The sequence below is a fragment of the Pogona vitticeps genome, chromosome 2, assembly GCF_051106095.1.
Source record: "Pogona vitticeps strain Pit_001003342236 chromosome 2, PviZW2.1, whole genome shotgun sequence".
NCBI lineage: Eukaryota > Metazoa > Chordata > Lepidosauria > Squamata > Agamidae > Pogona > Pogona vitticeps.
In genome coordinates this window covers 25,916,496-25,938,766 of record NC_135784.1, presented here as the reverse complement: position 1 = coordinate 25,938,766, position 22,271 = coordinate 25,916,496, and the positions used below count along the sequence as shown (strand labels likewise).

Here is a 22,271-nt window from a genome sequence, read left to right as displayed (position 1 = left end):
AATTGAATTAGGCAACGGTTGAGGTTTTTCCCCTGTCGTCTCCCAATGGCGACTGCAGAAAGGAACTCTTCTCTTCCAGTAAGCACACTGAAATGTCCTCTTGTCTGATCCATTTGCAGGCTCTGAATGGGATGGGCATCGACCGCCATTTGCTGGCACTGAAGCTGGAAGCTATTGCTGACGGCTTCCGTGTACCGGAGATTTTTATGGACACTTCTTATGCTGTTGGTTCCTACTGGAAACTTTCAACAGGACAGGTATCGGCTGCCTTGATCTCTAGTTTTCCCGGCTAGTCTTGTTGGGTTTCATGTAGCAGTGAATTGGCTTAATCACAAGATAACATGTTCTGTCCACCTCTAAAGGTTGCATTATAATTTTCGTTGTTTGCCCTCAAGTTTCCTCAAACCCATGGCAACCATATAAATGAGTGGTCTCTAAAATGTCCCGTCATGAACTGCCTTGGGAAAAATTAGGTTCTGTATTTGCCCCAGCGGATGAGAGATTATCCCAGGCTATTCACAGATGCAGTTACTTGGAATATTTATTTAAACTCACAGGAGGTAAAACAGGGAATAAGGTCCATGAATCAAGGCACCATGTAAGAGTAATCAAAGGAAAATCAATGAATTGCTTACACAGTGCAGTGAAGTAATGAAATTAAAATGTCATGCAAAACAGTCTGGATTAAAATATCAGATGAAATTATGTAATGAAAAATTATTCAATTAGCCCTTTATAAAACACTGTATTTGCCTTGTAATCTCAAGGCAATGGTTTCCATTCAGAATCAATCCATCTCATATTTGGACTTCCTCTTTTCCTCCTGCCTTCAACTTTTCCTAACATTAGCATTGCCCATCTTTGAATGATTCCCAATGCTTCTCAAGTGCCTTCCTCTGTGATTGCAGAGGTCATCTGAGGAGATCCTGCTCCACATCCCGCTCCTTAGAATCTAGAGTGAGTGGAACAGGGCCGTACCAGTGGAGTGGTTCCATGACTATAAGTACAGTGGTGCCTCGCATTACAACGTTAATTTGTTCCAGCGAACCGATCATCGCAAAGCGAAAAAAACCTATTCAGACCATTGTTTTGCGATCGCAAAAACCTCGTCGTAATGCGGTTTCGTCGTAATGCGGGACAATTGTAAACCGGGACACAACTGTACTCCCATTGATTCTGATTTCCTTTCCCCACACAGGTAGCTGCCCGCACAGATTGTGTGATGTGTTATGGGCCACTGGCACCCGATGGCTACGCTGTCTGCTACAACCCTCTGCCTTCCTACATTAACTTTGCCGTGACTGCCTTCAACTGCTGCCAGGAGACCGATGCGGAACAGCTGGCCAAAAGCCTCCAGAAAGCACTGGATGATGTGGGGATCTTGCTGGGGAATGGTGGAGGTGCAAACCAAGGAGAACAGTCTTAAGAAACAACCCGTACCTCTGTTTTCCCCACATCAGTCTCACCAGTAACTTACAGAGGGTGCTCTCTGCCTCGTTCCGACACTCCTTCACCGATCATTTCTTATAGGCCGCCCAATCCTCACTCTATATTTTTCATGTGCCAGAGCTTTTTTTTTTGTACCCAGGGTATCTTTCAGCCATTCCTGATAACACTCCTTATCTATTATTCCCTTCGTAGTCTTCAGAGATGGGACCACTGGGGAGGCAGCTCTTTTGCTTTTTGTTTTTTTACAGGGTCTCTGTTCAAAGCCAAATCTAAGTTATTTCTGAGTTGAGTAAAAAAATAAAAAATAAAGCTCCTTCAGAAAACAAAGTCTTGGTTTTCACATTTTTGGTGAATGAAAAATAACATTCCAGGAAATGGTGATACAGAGGACAGTACATTATCTGACTGTGAACCTAGAAATCCACTACCCACTGCCTTACAGGATGATATTGCACTGATTCCTCTCAGCCTCAAGTCTCTTTATCTGCAGGATGGGGACAATGCGCTGTTTCGAGGACCAATGTGTTAATAATTACATATAAAGCCCTAAACGGTTTAGGGCCCTCGATACTTGGTGGAACGCTTACTCCCACCTAGTTCTACCCGTGTCACCTGCACGAGCCAGGAGGTGAGGCTGAGGAGCCTGACGCAGAGGGAGGCCCGGAAGGAAAAGACAAGAAACCGGGCCTTCTCGGCGTTGGCTCCTCGCCTCTGGAATAACCTGCCTCCAGAGATTTGCACTGCACCCTCGCTGGGTACTTTTAAGAACCAACTAAAAACGTGTATAGGCAGGCCTTCCCTTCCAGTTAATTCCTGACCTCTTTCCTTTTTTTTTCTCTTTATTTGATTTTGTATTTTTCCCATCTTGCAGAATCATTTAATTAATTAATTGTTATAAATTTTTCTTGAACTTGTTATGCTTTATGTTGTAAGCCACCTAGAGTGGTCGAAATGACTAGGTAGGCGGGTTATAAATACAATCAATCAATCAATCAATGTGATAAGGAGACATTTGCACTTCCTTGGACGGGCAGATACATAAACACTTTTCATGATGCAGAAATGCTACCTTGGCCTCAGCTTCCTGACGAAGGCATTTTTTTAGTACCAAGAATTGTGGCTGTGTTTGTTGGAGTAAAGCAGGTTTTGGAGTTGTAGGAAACTCTTGATAAGGCATACTGTTTCAAGGCGTTTGGTGAAAAAGTGAAGCAAATGCTGCAGCGGTGTGATAAACCCTCAAGTGTGAATAGGCCTCTCCCCCCCCCCCCAGTCCTAACCCAATCTGTGATAAGGCTTTATCCCAATCTGCAGTACCTCTCTGCACTTATGTTCAAGTCCTGGGCCCTATCAAAGTTTTGAAAAACTTGAAGCAAGTACACTTTAAAGACCATTTACACTCAGTATTTTCTTGTTGCAGAGAGCATGTAACACAATGCTTAAGTCTATTATTATGATGCATTATTGCATCTGTGTTACTGTGCAGCAGAGCGAATCAACATTCTATAAGGCAATTCTAAAAATGGAGCAACTCAAACGAAAAATTAGAACCTTTGAAACAAGGCTACCAGTCACAAAGCTTGACTCCTTTTTTTTTTCATCATTTAGTCACTTCTCACCCAAACACAAAACAATTGTCAGGGCTGTTTTTTAACAACTTGTCTAGGTATCAGAATGCCTAGAAGAAATTAGTGAGCACAAGAAGGTATCTTGTTGACCAGGGGTCTCCAAACTATCGCCCCGCGGGCCACATCTGGCCTGCATTGCTTTTTTGTGTGGGCAGGCAGGCACATATGTGGGCGTGCGGGGGGCCAGTGGGAGGGGCAGGAGTGCGCATGTACGCATCCTCGACCCTCAAAAATGTGGAGTATATATGATGCAGCCCTCCAGCTGAAACGTTTGGAGCCAGGAGAGAGAGGACCACGTTGGATGCAAGAAGGAGGAAGGCCACAAGATTAAAGAGTGGGTTGATGCTCCAGAAAGGAGCGATGACAAATCCGGGTCTCCTGTTTTTGCTGGTTTCACTTCCCCAGAAGGTGGCAGGAACAGGATCCAGGACTACCTCTGAAGAATTGGGTGGGTCAGGTGAAGAGTTGGCCCTGAAGGAAGGAAAAAAGGGCCCGGTGGGTGTGGCTGAGGCTACGTCCAACCCAACTTCACTGCTGGTACTGCCAAGGACAATTTAAGCGGCTACTGGATGGCGAAGGACCTCAGGAAACAGCACCAAAGGGTCTAAAGCTGATGGTTGGACAGTCCAGGCACTGGGTAGGGTGAAGGGCACCTCACCCTGGTCTGCCTGTGTAAGTCACCACCGAAGACAGCAGCTAATTTTCCTGAGGAACGTACCTGAAGGGGAAGGAAAAGGGGGCTCTTGGAAGGTGGAGACGCTGTGTCTATTGTTATGTGCCATGAAATCCCCAATTGCCTTGCTCAGCACTTACTGTCGCTTCCTTTAGGGAGTCAAGTCGGTCTCGTATTTGGTCTTCCTCTTTTCCTGCTGCCTCCCACATTTCCCAGTGTGGTGACTGTCCAGATAACCCTCCTTTTTCACGATGTGTCCAAAACAGAACAGCCTCAGTCAAAGGTTCCCTTGTTGAGCTGACAGCTGTTTCCAAGATTCTCTCAAGGTGAGGGATGACACTGGTCCCTGTCCAATCAGAGAGCCTTCTTCGTCCGGGCGTACTGATCGGTTTTCAGATTACAGCCTCTGACCTGATTTACATCCATTTTCATATATAAGAAATATTATTTCACAATTCCGCTTTTCCAGACAGAAGCTTTAACACGACTACAGCTGATCCCAACGAATCTGTTTCCAAATAATTTAATTTCTAACTAGGGCACCTTTATTGGCATTGGTTCTCTGAAGTGATCCTGTCATTTTCCAGTGTTCAGGGTGATGCCTTCTTATTTGGTAACCCTTTAAATGCAAAAGCCAAACCTTTGCTTGGTGAACAAGATGCATGCTTCACAACCTAAAGTGATTTGCAGCATTCCCTGGTCCCACACATGTCATGTTTTACTGATGGTGGATGATTTCTCCATATGCCAGTACCTTTGGGTGATAAGGTCAAAGATGGTTTAGCAGCTGACTCTCACTCATCTGTCTTGAAAGAAGACATGGCACACTCATGACCTCTACATTACTTCGGAGCCCTCGTCTAATTAACATTAAATCAGAATTCAGTCTCTTATCTTGAGATGGGCATTAACTCAGCATCCTTTCTCAAATATCACACAGCCCATCTTGTGTTCCTCCCTTGCTATTTGACTTATATTTCCATACACTTAATTATGAATCCTCGGCCATTTCAGTTACCTTCTCATCTGCACAATGTTTATTTTGGTTTTAAAGAAATATCTGTTGTTGTTTAGTAGTTTATTCATGTCCTTCTCTTCATGACCCGATGGACCAGAGCATGCCAGGCCCTCCTCTCTTCCACTGCGTCCCGGAGTTGGGTCAAATTCATCCTGGTCGCTTCGATGACACTGTCCATCCATCTCGTCCTCTGTTGTCCCCTTCTCCTCTTGCCTTCACATTTAAACTTTCCCACAAAGAATTGGGAAAATCCATTACGCCTGCACAGAACTCGTGATTCAAAATAAATTGGTATACTGTACATGAGCTGAAATCCTGTTGCACAGTTATGCAAATAAGGTTAACTTTTAGATGCAAATTTGCCTTTAAGTTGGAAATCTCCACAGACATTATCTGGTGTTCGCAATGTCCATGCCAATCAGCACACATGGAGATCTTTCTGGGTTTTACAATTTAATTATGCAGGCTACACATTTCCCCTCCTCTCACCAGCAAGCTGAGTACTCAATTTACCAACCTCAGAAGGATGGACAGCTGAGTCATTCTGGAGCCATCAACCTGGGATTGAACCCAGATCATGTGCAGAGTTTTGGCTGCAGTACTGCAATTTAACCACTGTGCCATGAAGCTCGTCCTACAACCACACCCTTGCAATTTAATTTTTAAATCAAGAGATGTGAGAGTAGACATATTGCTTTTAAATTAAATTGTGCTTTTCAGAGCATGGATTCACTTGAAAAGAACTTATGGTTGCTGTGTGACTTTTTTTAATAGTGATACTGTTGAGTACTCTGTGTATGTTTTTGTGTGTAGAGAGAGAGTAATATCAAAAAAGTGAATGAATTTGTCAACTGATATGAGCTGTCACCAAAATTACATGGTTTCTCAAATCTCAAGTTTGTATCTGGAGAATTCACGGGAGAGGTTTAGCTTTGGCTCATTGTTTGCCACAATGGCTAGACACTTCTGGCAGGTGGTTGCGTGTAGAACTGCGAAGTTCAGGTGTGCCTTTGAATTCAAATTCAGATAAAAATTCAACACATAGAAGAATCACCTCCACATGTGGAATCTTTAAACCATAAAATAAAATATCAATCCAATTTAATGCAATTCCTGAATTAACTGTGTGGATCCCCTCCTCCAACATAAACACAAATGTTCGCCTAGAACAAATTGGCAAGTGATAGTTTTACCAGTTCCACTCCCCCCAGTGAGTTTCCATGGCTGAGTGGGGATTTGAACCCAGATCCCCTGAGTGCTAATCCATGGCTCTTTTCACTACACCACACTGGCTATAGAGAAAGGGGTTACTAACCCTGAAAGCTTGTACACCATTCTGTCCCCTTTTTATAAAAAGCTGCCCTGGTAAAACATCATCCAGCATATGGATTGATTGATTGATTGATTGATTGATTGATTGATTGATTGATTGATTGATTGATTGATTGATTGATTGATTTATTTATTTATTTATTTATTTATTTATTCATTCATTCATTCATTCATTCATTCATTTATTTATTCATTTGATTTGATTTGATTTGATTTGCATCCCACCCATCTGGTCTATGCGACCACTCTGGTGTCAGGACATACTGTACATGCTGTAAATCAGGATTGTGGAGCCTTTGATCCTTCAGATGTCTGGGTTATAACAACTCTCTTGATTCCTTAACTTTAGCTATGCTGGTTTGAGGCTTTTAGGATCTGCTTGAAGGTCCCCATCCTTGCCTTAAACATACAACAGACATACGCCGCCTTCTCCTGCTTCCCTTGATGCGCAGGCAGTGTGGACAAACCTAAACTGGGAAAACAGCCAGTGGTGCTCTTGGCAGCTTCCACAATGCTGGGCATCATAGTTGGTTCTATAATGTCCCTATTAGACAGGAGGGCCTGGCCTGCTCTGGTCTATGGGGTCATGAAGACACGACTTAACGACTAAACAACAACAACAATTCACACATTACATTTTCCCTCAAGAGTAAAGCACCTAAAGGGTTGTAAAATATATTTGTCATAGGGGGAGGCGGTGGATCCCCTTTGTTTTACCTACTACCCTCACGTTGCTTATGGACACACACACACACCCCGTTTCCTGGGGACGCTTGGGTCTCTTTGCCCAGAGGAAAAGACGGTGGTGTGAATTCCCGTGAATCTTTCTTCAGGTGCCAGCAAGTCAGTTCTGACTGACGGTGGCAGCAGAAAACCCAGAAAAAGGGTACAGTGCTCATAAGCGGGTTACTCTTCCCTTTTTTCTAGGGGCGCCCCGGGACTGTGCAGCCAAGGACACCCACACTGGCTCGTCTCCCAGGAGGTCCAGTCAGGAATCGAACTCGCAACCTCGGACTGCGCAGCCAGATCCCGAAACCCACGGAGCTAACCGGCCAGCTAGGAGAACCGTGCACGCGAAATTTAATGCACGGGATCCCGAAATCGGGAATGGTGGTTTGCGAGTGAAAGGCATCGCGTGGGGAGGGGAGGTTGAGGGCTAGATCGGGTGTGCTGGGCTTGCGTCTCCATTCCTCCCCCTCCCCACGGCTCCCCGCCCCACTTCCACCTCCCCGTCGGTGCGTCTGTCCCTGCCTTCCTCTCGCCTGGTCGTCGGGAAGCGTCTCGGGGCAGGAAGGCTGAGCGAGACCCCGCGTGGCGAGATCGGGTCCAGGGTGGGTGGGAGGAAGAGAGAAAGAGGGAACCAGAGGCAGACCGTAGAGGCAGGGAGGGAGGCTGGTGGAGTCGGGTGTGTGTGTGACGCAGAGATCTCCCACCCCCCATCATCATCATCATAATCAGCACCACGCTGGGTCGCTTCACCCCCAACATAGGCACTTGGCGGACGACACACTAGCAGTAGCAGCAGCGATGTCTTCGGAGAAAACAGGTGACGGCGCGTTTCGGGGTGATGGTTGTGTGAATGCGCACTCTGTGCTCGTATGTATCTGTGCGCGGTGTGGCTCTTTAGGTGGGCACGAGGTGGGGGGGCTGGTTGTTGTTTTTGCCAGCCATGGCTCGTGTGCTGGCGGCGGGAGGGGGGGAGGGAAGAAGCGCTCTGATCGGTGTGTGTTCTGGAATGGCGCCTTGTTTTTATTTTATGATCTGCAAGGGCCACATTCTTTGGGGCATCCCAGGCAGACGTGTGTGCACTCAGACGTGTGCATGGCCGTTGTTGTTGTTGGTGGCAGTGTGCATGCTGAGAGCTTGTCAAGGCGAGGCGGTGCAAAGAGGGTGCACAGAATGTGTGTGCATGCGTGCGTGCATGTGTGTGTGTTTGTGTGTGATGTTGCCCCCTGGTTGCAGTTTCATGTTGAGGTCGGGAGTGCAAATGCACTGGGGTGAATGTGCATTGATTGCAAAAGGGGGAGCTTGTGCAGGGGGGGAAGAGGCGCGTGGATCTCGCGTGCAAGCCTGTTTCTGTTCAATCCTAAAATCTCATAAAGGAGTGGGGGGTATTGTATTAGATTCTTGGCATTGTGTTTTTGAAATGATGTGGAAAAATGCAGATTTGATGTGGAAAGCCTCACAGGAAGCGTCCAGTCAGGGGGATGAGAAGCAGTGGCCAAGGGCCTGGTTTTGTGATCAGAGCAGTCAGCGCTGACCCAAAACATCTTGCTGCCTGAGACAAGACAGCAAGGACAACCCCCTCCTGCCCCACAAGGTGCACAGGGCCCAAGGCAACCCGCCAAGTTATTTTTGGCACCTGCTCTAGAAAATCCTAGACTTTTCATCTCAACCTTCCTGTCTGCAATTCATCCATAAATTAACCATTTGGCTGTCCTTTTCTCGCACCCAAAATCTGACGCCTGGGGCAGTTGCCTCACCCTCTCTGCCAGCAGGGTCAGCCCTTCTTTTTGTGCATGATTGCATTTGCATACATAAATGGGTCTGTAGCAAACTTGCCCAGCAAGGGGGGGGTCATCCCTCTGCTACATGGGGGGGGCAAGGGCCTGCTGTCACTTTAGGAAACGTTTCCGTGCAAGTCGCTGGTGCACATGGGCGAGTGATGCAACCTTCCCTGTGTGAAGTGTCAGACTCTTGTGTTGTAGAGGTACGGTGCGGTGGGTAAAAAAGCAGGCGCATCATTCTGTGAGGTCACCCCTGGTGTGTCAGTGTGTCATGCAAAGTGTGAAATTGTACATGGAATCGGGCAGGCCTAGGAAAAGAGGGAACGATGTTGCTGATCTGATGTCACCTGACCGGCAGAGCGCTTCATATTTATGCTGCTAGAGACGGCATAGAGGAAGATGAGCCCAAATCGGTGCTGTGGAGAGATAGCACACCTCAGCACTGGGAGGACTTGACTGAGCAGTTTGGGGTGTGAGGCAGATGTGTGGGGCATTGTGTCAGGGTGGTCTCTTTCAGCAGGATTGCATTTATTTATTCATTCATTCATTTCTACTCTGCCGTTCTCCTTAAGAAGGACCTGAGGCAGCTTAACGTCATTCAAAGAGAACATTTAAAGCTAAAAACAATAAGTATACAAAGACTAAAAAGCATCAAACGCATGTAAAAGTAGAAGGTGGTTCACAGAGGCAACATCCAAACACATTCGAAGCAGGAAGGCCCAATAATCCATTTAGGAAACCCCCACCCACTCCCCACACTCCAGCAACCCAGTCAGTCATGAAGGGAAGGCTTTTGCTGGAAGAGAAAGGATCTTGGCCCGGCCTGCCGTGGGAGGGAACTCCGAAGTCTAGAAGTAGCAACAGAGAAGGCCTTCTCCTGTGTGAAGATGGTGGGACTGAAATAAAGGTCTCTTATCAGCCAGGCAGGTTCATAATGGGAGACATGGTCCTTGAAATCGCTTGGACCCAAGCAGCTTAGGGCTGTGTAGGCTAGGATTAGTCCTTTGAATTGTGCCTGGAAGCGGAATGGCAGCCGGAAAGGGTTCTGGGATTCCTGTGAGCAGCCCCAGTTGCCAATCTGGTTGCTGAGATGGGCCAAGTTCCTGAGCAGTCGGTGCCGAGGGAATCCCAGATCCCGTGTGACCTGTGGAGCGGTCTATTAAGAGCCCTGAAAATGCGGCAGAAAGGAAAGAGTCCTGTGACTCCTGAAAGATTACAGCATTTATCGGACCGCAAAGGACATAGAAGGGCCGGAATGGGCTTCTGAGGAGTCCTTTTCGCCTTGATTCGCCACCCTTCCCTTCCCTGTGCCTCGATTCTGTGTGTGTGTGAGAAAGAAGTGAGCAAGGAGGCAGGACGGGCTGAGAAATGGTTGGCCTGCCCGTTTATTCTGCTTAGGATTCCCAACAGATGCAGCCCATGTGCCCAATACCTAAAGGGGTTTTTAGGTGCTGTAGCTCCCAAAGGATCCGGACAGCCCACGGCTCCTTGTTCTCGAGGCAGAACATTAAGTTTCATTAAAAAAAAAACAGCCTGAAGATCTGAGCATAGGTGCCTCTTCAGATCAGCTGCCTCGTGATGGGAGAGCTTCCCTCCCCAAAGACTCTTGATGAAGCATCACGCTAATTGAGAACAAGATATTTTTTTCTGACAGGTCAAGCTGGGGAGTCTATGAACCCTGGGTGAGAGGGTGCCCCTCCATGCTGGGTGTTAACCACTGAAAAGGGGACTTCTGCGGGGCTTTTATGTGGTGGAATCCCACACCTTTGAAAAGACGTTAATTGGCAATTAAAATGATTGAGTGGCTGCGGTAAGGGTTGTGAAGCACCTGCAAGTATCTAGGAAAAGCGCGCCTTAGATACTGAGGGGCATTAATTCAAACTACGAGAAGGAAATTGGGAAGGTTTTAAAAGAGCTGAAGTTTCCAAAGAGCTCAGCATTTCCAAGAGCAGAACTCCCCCCCCCCCGGATTATGCCTCGTGGGCTATTATGGCTCATTATGGGTTGACAGGATGAGATATTAACAAGGGATGGAGGGTTTATGTGCTGATTAAGGGTTTTGGGTCCTGAACCAAGTGTGAGGTACGTTAAGACCTCAGAGTTGCTGGCTGTGCATTCAGCAGGCCTTCAGCTCTCATGCCTCATTTCTTTCTCTCTCTCTCTCTCTCTCTCTCTCTCTCTCTCTCTCTCTCTCTCTCACACACACACACACACACACACACACACACACACACACACACACACACACACACTTTAAAACCATCTCCCATTCTTTTTCACAATCACTGCGTGAGGGATGTTCGGAGTTTGACAGGCCCCTGACGGAGGCTCAGAGGGAACGATTTGCAGACCTAGGCTGGGTTTTGGACCTCACTGGGCTCTCTGTCCACCTCCACAGCCAAAGGTCCATATTATACGGACCTTTTATCCACCCGCCCACCCGCCCTCCTTGCTTGCCTCCCTCCCTCCCTCCCTTTTTCCGCTTCCCCAGGCGCTTCTTCCTTCTCCCTCTATAAATAGAAGGCAGGCAGACACCACCAAGGTGACCTAAAAAAAAACAGTAACAAAATTTTGTACACCCTCTGGAGAGCTGGCCTACTTTAAAGAGGGGGAAAAAGGATACATTGGTTTTGGGGTGGTTTGTGTTACCTAGAGATAGATCGGAACACCTCTTTGTGTCTTTCTATGATTATTGTTATTTTTCTCGCTGTTATTTGATTTTTATTAACTTCGAGCAAAATGCACAACAAAAAAAACAACAACTTAGAACAAGGAGCATCAGTAGCCATTGCTAGGATAAGCACTTTTGGATTCCATGACGGAGATCTGCATACAGAACAGAAGATAAATAACTTTTAAAAGCCATCTCTCTAAAAATTGGCACCTTCAGCCGGGTGCCAAGCTGGGACATGTTGTTAGTTTTGTAGTGGAAGGGATACCGTCTTCCGCAAAAAGGGTTGTGTTTCTTATTTCCCTGTAATAAATGCATATTGTACTTTGGACACATCATGAGAAGACTGGATTCTCTTGGAAAGAGAATAATGCTAGTAAAGGCTGAAGGCAGCAGGAAGTGAGGAAGACCACATATGAGAAGGATTGGCTCCCTAAAGGAAGCCACAGGCTTGAGTTTGCAAGGGCAGGGCTATTGAGAATAAGACATTTTGAAGAACAATCATTCACAGGGTCAGCACATAACAACAGCAATAAATTCAGGCAATACATATCAGGTTTTTCGATAGCAGCGCTCATCTACTTATGAACAGTTTGCTATTGGATTTTCGGGGTGAGGCAACCAGTCTGGACGCCACTAATACCGAATGGATCAAAGAGGCACATCAAAAGTCGTGCATGGGTGGCACCTGCAAAACTTTGTCATTCAAACAAAAATATGCCTCCATTTCGTTGGAGAGGGTGTAGGGGTCACTCGCTTCTCTAATACCCTATTTCCCTGAAAATAGACCTAACCTGAAAATAAGCCGTAGCATGATTTTTCAGGATGCTCGTAATAGAAGCCCTACCCCCCAAAATAAGCCCCAGTTATTTATGTGAAACCCTGCCCTCCACCCTTGTGCCGCAACCAGAAGAAGATGACAGGACTGTATTTGAATCAATATAGATTGCTGTACATGAAAATAATAAAACATCTTCTGAAAATAAGCTCTAATGCGCTTTTTTGGAGGAAAAATTAATAGAAGATCCTGTCTTTTGGGAAAACACAGTATGTGGCTTTCTTATATATATGGTGGAGGTTTTAAAACTGGGTATACTAAATTCTGCCTCAATTACCAACAATGTATCGGCTGCTTTTATTGATTTTTCTCTTCAGGGAATACTTGCTTAAAAGACATCTAGACGTGTGTGTGTCTGTGTGTGTCTGTGTGAGAGAGAGACAGACAGATCGATAGATAGACAGACAGACAGACAGGGAAAGTGAGAACGAGAATTAATAAATATGTGTTTTTAAGGTAGACATCTGCATAGTCTTCATATTGTCTCTGCATATAAGTACAGCAGTGCTATATGTATATTCATCTGTGCATAATGTGCATCTTTCCTCCCATATTGATGGGACAGTCACAAAGAATATTGGATGGACAGAAGAGTGGCAGACTTGGGAGAACAGGAGAAATGAGTTATTGATCAGCATGGGATTACGTGTGACAATATCCTTCTAACTGGGACATACTTCACGGGCAGTCTTCCACCTAAAAAGGAAATTGTCTGCATCAGCTGCACAGAAGCAGAAAAAGACAAGCTGGACAAAGATCTGCGCAGTCTAATGAACGGCTGGAGATGCTTCAGAGCCAGACCTGTCATTAAGCTGAGTGAAGCAGCTGTTTTAGGTGGCCAGTTTTGGGCCACTGTTAAAGGGCAGCAAACTGAATATATTATTATCTTTGGACTATGCTGAGGAGTAGGATGATGACGTGGCATTTGGGTTTCCTCTCTCATGTGTCAGAATGTCCTGGGCTTGACCCATCATGCCCACTTTGAGACCAATCAGACTTGCATCATTTTAAGGGCCACCCTTACTGTTAGGTAGAGTACCAGATTCTGGAAGATGATGTTAGGGGTTCTGAAAGGAAACCCGATTATGATTCCTCCCCCCCCCCTTACTATTGTGGTTATGCTTACTTACAACACAGGGGGAGAAATGCTTGAGGGATGTTCTGTTTCAGAGGCTAAAATAATTTGACCTGGATCTTAGATAGGATGTCCTGTTCTACATTTTAAATTAACAAGACTCTAAGTGCAGAAGCTGTTGCAATGGTCGGATGCGGTGCTATTGGGTACAACCAGTATGATTTTTTAGACTGCATTCCCAGCAATGCGTGCAGTTGGAACTCTGTGCATGTGCAGATAATGGACAGAATACAATCTTATATATCTTGATGTCTAGGCAGGGGAGCGGATATTGTTGCTTCACTTTGGCCTTGGCTGTCCTTTGGCCTTCAGAAGTGGCCTCCACACAGTTACAGTGGACTAAAACTAAAAAGTCTGGAAGCCTTCAAAAGAACCTTCATTTTAGAAATGAAGTATCTCAGTGTACGATGGTGGGTAGCATGGAAGAAATGACTAGTGCTTGAAAAGTATCTCCCACAATCAGCCACAGGCATGCTGGATGGGTGATTCCAGGAGTTGTCGTTGGGAGGAAAAAAGGAACTTCCCCAGTCTCTGGGAGTATCCAGCATTGTGCTTCTGACGCAAGGTATTGGAAACTGCTAGTGGCAAGGGATAGTGTTCAGTTGTGGAAATCAGGCAGGGTCAGCCCATCCTCCATAGTGGGACGTGGTGGCGCTGTGGGCTAAACCGCAGAAGCCTGTGCTGCAGGGTCAGAAGACCAAGCAGTCGTAAGATCAAATCCACGCGATGGAGTGAGCGCCCGTCGCTTGTCCCAGCTCCCGCCAACCTAGCGGTTCGAAAGCATGCAAATGCCAGTAGATAAATAGGGACCACCTCGGTGGGAAGGTAACAGCGTTCCGTGTCTAAGTCGCACTGGCCATGTGACCACGGAAGATTGTCTTCGGACAAACGCTGGCTCTATGGCTTGGAAACGGGGATGAGCACCGCCCCCTAGAGTTGAACATGACTGGACAAAAATTGTCAAGGGGAACCTTTACCTTTACCAGCCCATCCTCGCGCCTGAGTTAAGCAGAGTGGAGGCAGCCATCTTAAGTGGAACACTGTATGTTGGACTTGGTGGGACATGAGAGAATTGGATGAGATACTGTAGGTCTGTTTGTGGATGGGTTGCACCCCCTAAGCTAGCTTGCTGGTATGGTAGGAGGATGTTGGCCCATCGTCAGTTGGACTGAAGCTGGATTAACTGTCAGGCTGCTCTACAGTTTGGAAGTAACTAATTATAAATAACAATTGTTTGTAATTCTCCCTTTCCAAAGTAACAAAGGTGTTTGTGGAGTGCCACTTGGCTACATGTGCAATGGCTTTCATTTCTAAACACTGGAAATGTAGTAATTGAGAGCTTGGAAATTTGCTTCCCAGAGTGGGGAACAGTAATCTTAAAAAGTAATATTCTACATTTTGTGGCAACCTTCTCTTCCTTCTTTAAAACATCTCAGAACAAGTAATTCACTGTGTTCCATTCTGTAAACAGGACCGAAAAACACAGGGAAATTACTCTGTGGTACCTTCTATTGGCCAATTCTGTTATCACACTTGGGAAATACTAATAAAAGTACAAATGACATAACCAAAAAAATACTTCTGTTGCTACTTAGGACTCCAACAAAAAATGATAAGAACATGACATTAAACCTCAATAATTCTTCCCCACATACCTGTAAAAGTGCCTTCAATTGCCCCAAGGAGAGGTGGGTGAAAGCTCAAACTGAAATAAATCTGTTAATCATATACAGTAATAACGGAGTTGAAAGGGGCCTCGTATAAGGCCACCAGCTCCAACCACCTGCTGGCATACAAATAAAAGCAGATCTGACAGATGGTTGTCTCAATTTCCCTTGAATGCTTCCAATGTTGGATAGCCCACCACCTTCTGAGGTCACTGGTTCCGTTGCTGTACTGCTGATATTCAGCCAACATCTGGCTTCCTGTATCTTGAACCATTTATTCTGTGGTCCTGCACTCTGGAATGAGGGAGAACAGATCCTGCCCCTCCCCTGTATGACTATCTTTGAAAAGTGCCCTAACCCTTAGTCTTCTTTCTGCAATGCTAATTTTCTTTCAGTCAGTCTTTCCTCAGAAGGCTTGGTCACCAGTCTTCTGATCATCCTTGTTGCCCTCCTCTGACCTCCTTTAAGGGCTACAGTATTTTTCGGGCATGCCGTGAGAATGGCTGATGGTCGGATTTCAAAAGATCTCCTATATGGAGAATTAGTGCAGGGAAATCACCCCAGAGGGAGACCACAGCTGCGATACAAGGACATCTGCAAGCGGGATCTGAAGGCCTTAGGAATGGACCTCAACAGATGGGGGAAACCTTGACATCTGAGCGTTCAGCCTGGAGGCAGGCGGTGCATCATGGCCTCTCCCAATTTGAAGAGACCCTTGTCCAGCAGGCTGAGGCCAAGAGGCAGTCCCGAAACCAGCAAAACCAGGGAGCTGGACAGGGGACAGATTGTATTTGTCTTCAGTGTGGAAGGGATTGTCACTCTCGAATTGGCCTTCTCAGCCACACTAGAAACCATTCCAAGTCAGAGCACATTACCATAGTGTCTCAAGACTGAAGGATGCCTAATCTAAATTTTTCCTGTCTCACTTTCTTTTTGCCTATATCCTTTGAAAGTGTTATTAGTTACATTTAAGTGATGTAGATTTTATTCACTAGTCCTAAATTTAACTCTGTACTTACCAGGGACATTGTTTCCTCAAAAGTAATTACAGTAGTTACTTCGAAGCCACACGTACACTAGAGACCATCAGCATTGACTCTGAAGGGGAATTTCATAAATGGTCTATGCCTATTTGCATAGAGACTTGCAGTTAAGTCAATGCTGGGAACTGAGAAAGTGTGGCTGTCTTTTAAAAAGCTATCTGTGTGTGCACCCTACATTTTAAATGTCGAGATTTCAAAAAGAATTCGGCCCCAGCCTTCATACTTGTATGCAGCTTTTGCAGATACAGAACAGAATTTGGAAACATTCTTTTTATATATACTACAACTCCTTAGCATGGCCACTGGCAAATTCTCAGAGTTGTAGTCCAAAAAATTTAACTCTTTCCGTGTCTGATACAAAGCATGTATTAATTAATTAATTTCACTGGAAGAATTTTGACTACTTAGTCATTACATTGTAGGCCAACTGTGATGTACAAACTTTGAAAGAGTTACTAGTTTCTGCACAACAAAAACATCTCACTTGTAGCTCAAAATATATAAACTAACCTTGTAATCTAATGTATATTTACCTGGGAATAAGTCTCACACCAATCAGGGCTTATTTTGGAATATATAGATTTAGAATTTAGTGGTACAAATATGGGCCTAAGTCTAGCTAGTTCTTAGTCCCAATTAGAAAAATGTCAATTTTATGAACAAGAATACTCTACTTAATTAATGAGAACTTGGTAGGACAACACTAAACATCAGTTCTGTTGATCCCATTGCAAAGTTTTGAACTTCGGTTAAATTTCTCTAGCTGTGCAACAGACATGTGGACATTCACAGAGCAGAATAGCTTAAAGTTCACGAGATTAGTCCACTCCTTTTCTCATTATCTGGCACTTTCAGTCCCAGTCGCTCACTCTGAGACATTAATAGCAGAAAGAATTTAAAATGTTTCATTTACTTACAGATCAATAGCAAATTGATAAACTGACTGCTTTCAGGAGCAGATTCTAGAGAGGCAGGGCTGTCTTTGAATTCAGAAGCAGGGAGGAACAATTGGCTAGTGCTGGACAGATGGTCAGTCATCCCAGCACGGAACGATCTTTCCAAGCCACACCATCTCCAGGCAGGAGCATGTGAGCTTGTAAAAACTCCCAACAGCTTCAAGGGTTCTGTTCTAATCAAGATTGATTGATTGATTAGGCATCCTTCAGTCTCGAGAGACTATGGTAACGTGCTCTGAGTAAAGACTTGGAACAGCATCTAGTGTGGCTGAGAAGGCCCATTCGAGAGTGACAATCCCTTCCACACTGAAGACATATACTGTATAGTCTGTCCCCTGTTCAGCACCCTGATTTTGCTGGTTTTGGGACTGCCTCTTGACCTCGGCCTGCTGGACAAGGGTCTTTTCAAATTGGGAGAGGCCATGCTGCACCGCCTGCCTCCAGTCTGAACGCTCAGATGTCAAGGTTTCCTCCATCTGTTGAGGTCCATTCCTAAAGCCTTCAGATCCCGCTTGCAGATCTCCTTGAATCTCAGCTGTGGTCTCCCTCTGGGGCGATTTCCCTACACTAATTATACAGGAGATCTTTTGGAATCAAGATTACTAGCTTGATTTAAAAGCAACAGTAATCATACACATAATGGCCCGAATCCTGTTACTTACTCCCACCAGTGTTAACACAATTAGCATAAATCCCACAAGAAAGTATCTGCAGTGTGGGTTTGTATCAATTGTCATGCTCCAGTTTGATTTCTTAACTAGCATCAATCTGTTGCCAAAATTTACGCTGATTGGATGATGGCAGCATAAAAACGCACTTGGATTTTGGCCATTACCTAAAACAAGAGGACTGTCATTAGCGGTGTCACACTGACTTCATTTGATTATTCTGTGAAGCACTACAGCTATTATGACAACTTACGTGCTTTAAGTCATGGTTTTAAATGATCCCTCAAACTCAATTGTGATTTTCCTTTATTAGAAGGACGCATTGTTCAAATCTTAAAGCCTTGAGTCAAACTCTTCACAGTATTACATATAGCTTGAAAAATAGATTAGCGTCCAGTATCCCTACAAAGTTGTGCCAGAGCCCTCATAAAATAGCAGAGAACAAGCCTTATAAATTCCAGACCCTGGAAACTCAATCGTCATGCTGGAGCGCAAATTACCACCGTCATCAAAGCACACATAAGTGCACACAGAAAGCACAATTCAGGTCTCCTGTTTGCTATACAGTGGCACCCCGCTTCACGACAACCCGTTAGACGACGAATCCGCTGTACGGTTAGTTTTTTGCGATAGCTATTTTGATCGCAAAACGATGTGTCTATGGGCTTTTTTCACTTAACGTCGATCAGTTCCCTGCTTTGGGAACCGATTTTTCGCTTAATGACGATCAAAAACAGCTGATAGTCGGGTTTTCAAAATGGCTCCCCTCTGTGTTCAGGACGGATTCTTCGCTAGACAGGGAGCAGAAAATGGCCGCCCTATAGAGGATCTTCGCTGGATGGTGAGGTATTTCGCCCATTGGAACGCATTAACCAGTTTTTAACGCATTTCAATGGGTTTTTTACTTTCGCTTGACGACGATTTCGCTCTACAGCAATTTTGCTGGAATGGATTATTGTTGTCAAGCGAGGCACCACTGTATTAAGCCAAAGCAGACTGACCTTCCGTCATTAAAGAAAACTGTGCTACTGAAGGTACTCTCTAAGGCAGGGGTTCCCAACCCCTGGTCCGCGGCCCGTGCCAGTCTGTGGGCTTCCCAGGACTGGGCCACAGAGACAGATTTTGGCCCCCCCACCTGCACACGCAGTGGGCATGTCGTGCTGGCAGGGGGTGTCACATTCATGCACATGCAACATGCCTATCTGCACATGCTACACGCCCACCCATGAGCATGATGTACCCACCCGCGAGCGTGACGCACCCACCCGCGCTTGGAGCCTGCCCCCCCATCAGGTCCAGGGCTCCTAAAAGGTTGGGGACCACTGCTCTAAGGTACAGATGCACTGCTTTGTTAGTCAGGAAATAGGGTGAGCTTGACACATAACAGCCTAATGTACGGATTCCGGGGGCGGGGGCAAAAGAAAGACAGGGATTAAATGAATGGAGGCAGCAGAACACAGCATTCATCCTAAAATTTAACAATATAGAATGATCAGATCATATAGAGATGAAGTTAATGCAGGCTGTCTCTGAAAAGAGCCACAAAATGGATTTTCTCTTGGCAACAAACCACTCATTTCAGACCTTTCCACCTACACGCTTGCACCCTGCCAAGCTGCTCACATTTCTGAAGTGCGTAAGGACAGGTAGTGCCTGTTCGTACATTTTAGTAATCAATGGGTCTTGATGGAAATGGGTGATTACGGGTGGGTGGGGGGAGAGATCAAAGGCACACATGAGGTCAGATGGGACTGTAGATGTGAAAAATATGAGGCCCTTGAGAATACCGTTGATAGTTGAACTGCAGTAAGGATGAGTAAACCCCGCATGGAAGACCTTTGAAAATGGAGAGAAGAAGACATATGCTAAATGTTGGGGTCACGCGTTCTGACTTCACACAGCTGTGGATAGCTTAAATGGCTTGTTTCATTCATTAGTTGAAATTATACTCTGCCAGTGATCTCCAGGCAGCATCGCTTTCCTTTTCATGTCACTCTCACAACCGTCCTGCAAGATAAATCAAGTTGAAATGAGTACGGCTAGACCATGGTCACCTTGTGACATCCATGGCCAGATGGGGATTCAAACTCGCATCTCCTGAATCCTAGTCCCTTGCCATAGTCCCTGTCTCTGGTTTTGGAACCAGAGGAGGGGCGGCGGCACAGCACTCTTGACCGTGTTTTTAACACAAGACAAGGCCAGTGCTTCTCCACAGCTGGCTTTTGTGGTGCCTGACTATGACACAGAACAGCCCAAACAAAGCATTTGTTTGTGAAGCTTGGACAATGGCCTTCTTGGGACGCATGGTAAGGGGATGGTCAGTGCATAGCAGTGACAGCCATTGATTGTTAACAAAGCACATGCATTAGGGATCAAGCCAAAGTTTGTGGATGGTCGAGATCAGATCCAATCCAGAAGGAAGCGAGCGTGTGCTCTCGAGGGTCCCTGAGCATCTCTGGAGCCAAGGCTTGTGTTCGAACTGCCTGAAAATCTGGAACTATAGGCAGAATAAGATTCTCTTCTTTTGATTGGGAAACGAGGCTTTGAGTTTGTATAATACTGCTAATGATAATCATGTGCCAGCAAGTCAGTTCTGACTTACAGTGACCCTTTTCGGAGTGTAATAATAGAATTGGCTTTATCAGAGGGACTTGACATCACCAAAATACATGTTGAAGTCATAAGGGTTTTTTGGCTCCTGGGTCACTACAATACCAATGAGTCCTTCATGGACAGGCCCCTGAGCCATTAGGGTGGTCATCGGGTCTATTTTGTAAAGGACAGCCTTCTACTTGAAGGCCTGCCAGGGAGGCTTGTGGAAATACACTTTGGAGGCCTTCAAAACAAAACAAAACACCAAACCAAACTATATCATTGGGGGTTTCAGGAAAGAACAGAAATATTTCAGTGAGGACTGAGATAGTCTATCTATGTGCTTGGAATGCTGATGGCGTAAGGAGGAAGGCTCAGCCGCAGGAAAGAGAGCGGAATGATGCTGGCATCATCAGCATCAAAATCTTACTGTTGAGACATTTTACCGCAGATCGTTCTTATTTTTCTCTGGTGCAGAAGCTGTCAGAAGGTGTTTCTGTGAGCATGTGCTTAAATCTCCATTTTTGGCACAGTCTTCAAAAGGATGCTGAGGAAAGTTGAAACTTGGTATTCTTAGTTCTAGGTCAGTGCTAGTAGGAGAAATGTGGAAAAGGCACATAGATTCTCTCCCTCGCTTCACGTGGCTGCCCGTGGGCTGCGTCTGTCCAGAGCATGATAGAATAAAGGACTTGGAGGGGCCTATAAGGCCATCGAGTCCAACCCCCCCCCCAGCTCAGTGCAGAAATCCAAATAAGATTCAATTTGATAGATAGTTGTCCGTTTTTCTCTTGAACACCTCCAGCGTTGGAGCACTCACCACCTCCCAAGGCAGCTGGTTCTATTGGGACCTCAATATTTGGCAGATCGCCTCCTCCCACCCAGATCTACCTGAGTAACCCGACATAGCCAGCAGGGACGGCTGAGGGGACTGACGCCGAGGGAGGCCCGGAAGGAGAAAACAAGAAACTGGGCCTTCTCGGCGGTTGCCTCTCGGCTGTGGAACACACTTCCCACTGAAATTCGGCTGGCACCCTCACTGGGTGTGTTCAAAAACCAACTAAAAACATGGTTATACAGACAGGCCTTCCCCCAGTTACCTAAGTTCTTTTTTTCCCCCTTTTTTTTCTGGTTCTTAATGTTGCCATCTTGGATAGTATTGATTATAACACTGGTTCTTAACCTTGGGTTACTCAGGAGTTTTGGACTGCAACTCCCAGAAGCCTTCATCACCAACTGTGCTGGCTGGGGTTTCTGGGAGTTGCAGTTCAAAAACATCCGAGTAACAAAAGAACCACTGGATTACAATAATTGCATTATGCTAGTTATTTTCTACATTGTTTAAATGTGTTTTAATTTTTGTAAGCCGCCCCGAGTAGACGTTGTCTAGAGGGGCGGGGTAAAAAATTGATTGAATGAATGAATGAATGAATGAATGAATGAATGAATAAATAAATAAATAAATAAATAAATAAATAAATAAATAAATATTGTCATGCTGGTCTTCCAGCTAAGATTTTTTTTACTGATATTCAGCCTAAATCTGGCTTCCTGTAACTTGAGCCCATGATTCTGTGTCCTGCACTCTGGGATGATAGAGAACAGATCCTGCCCTTCCTCTGTACGTATCTGAAAAGTGCTAGCCTATCTCCCATTAGTCTTCTTTTCTCAAGCTAAGTGTGTCCAGTTCTTCTGTTCATCATACCCTAAGATTTAGATGTGGAATCTTCTTTCCATGCCGGAGTGTGTTCATCTCACCGTCGATGACTCCAGCCAAGCCGGACGTGAAATATGAAGCACAGAGAGACTGGCTTCTGGGCAGGATTCCAACCCAACACCTCTGGTTTTAGAAACAACACATTTGTGTGCAGATATTTTTGTCTCAGGATGAGAGAATTGAAAAGGTGCGCTTGAGGAGTAGTTCCTAGAATCCCCCCCAGCTAACAATGGCCTCATGCTGACTGGGGGATTCTGGCAGAGACAGTCCAAACGAGGATCACGGCCCAAGCCCTGCTCAGGATTGTGGCTTGTTTCCGATATGTGCTTGGTCTTCCTTGTGGGTTGTTCCTCACAGAAGTGTATGAACCCAGGCGGGCCTGG

At 45.6% G+C, this 22,271-nt stretch overlaps 2 protein-coding genes across 3 annotated transcripts in view; both read left to right on the top strand.

Moving 5' to 3' along the window:
- LOC110070073 (carnitine O-acetyltransferase) overlaps positions 1 to 1,776 on the top strand; it is a 42,111-nt gene extending 40,335 nt beyond the window's left edge. The window contains exons 13-14 of the mRNA XM_072988786.2: positions 120 to 257; positions 1,199 to 1,776. Of these exons, the coding sequence (XP_072844887.2) occupies positions 120 to 257; positions 1,199 to 1,426 (366 nt within the window). The 3' untranslated portion in view covers positions 1,427 to 1,776. The remainder of the gene's footprint in view (positions 1 to 119; positions 258 to 1,198) is intronic.
- A 4,905-nt stretch (positions 1,777 to 6,681) lies between these two features.
- The window catches only part of PRRT1 (proline rich transmembrane protein 1), a 31,540-nt gene continuing 15,950 nt past the window's right edge, over positions 6,682 to 22,271 (top strand). For both annotated transcript variants that reach the window (XM_020777693.3, XM_020777692.3), the window contains exon 1: positions 6,682 to 7,643. In XM_020777693.3, the coding sequence (XP_020633352.2) occupies positions 7,625 to 7,643 (19 nt within the window). In that variant the 5' untranslated portion in view covers positions 6,682 to 7,624. The remainder of the gene's footprint in view (positions 7,644 to 22,271) is intronic.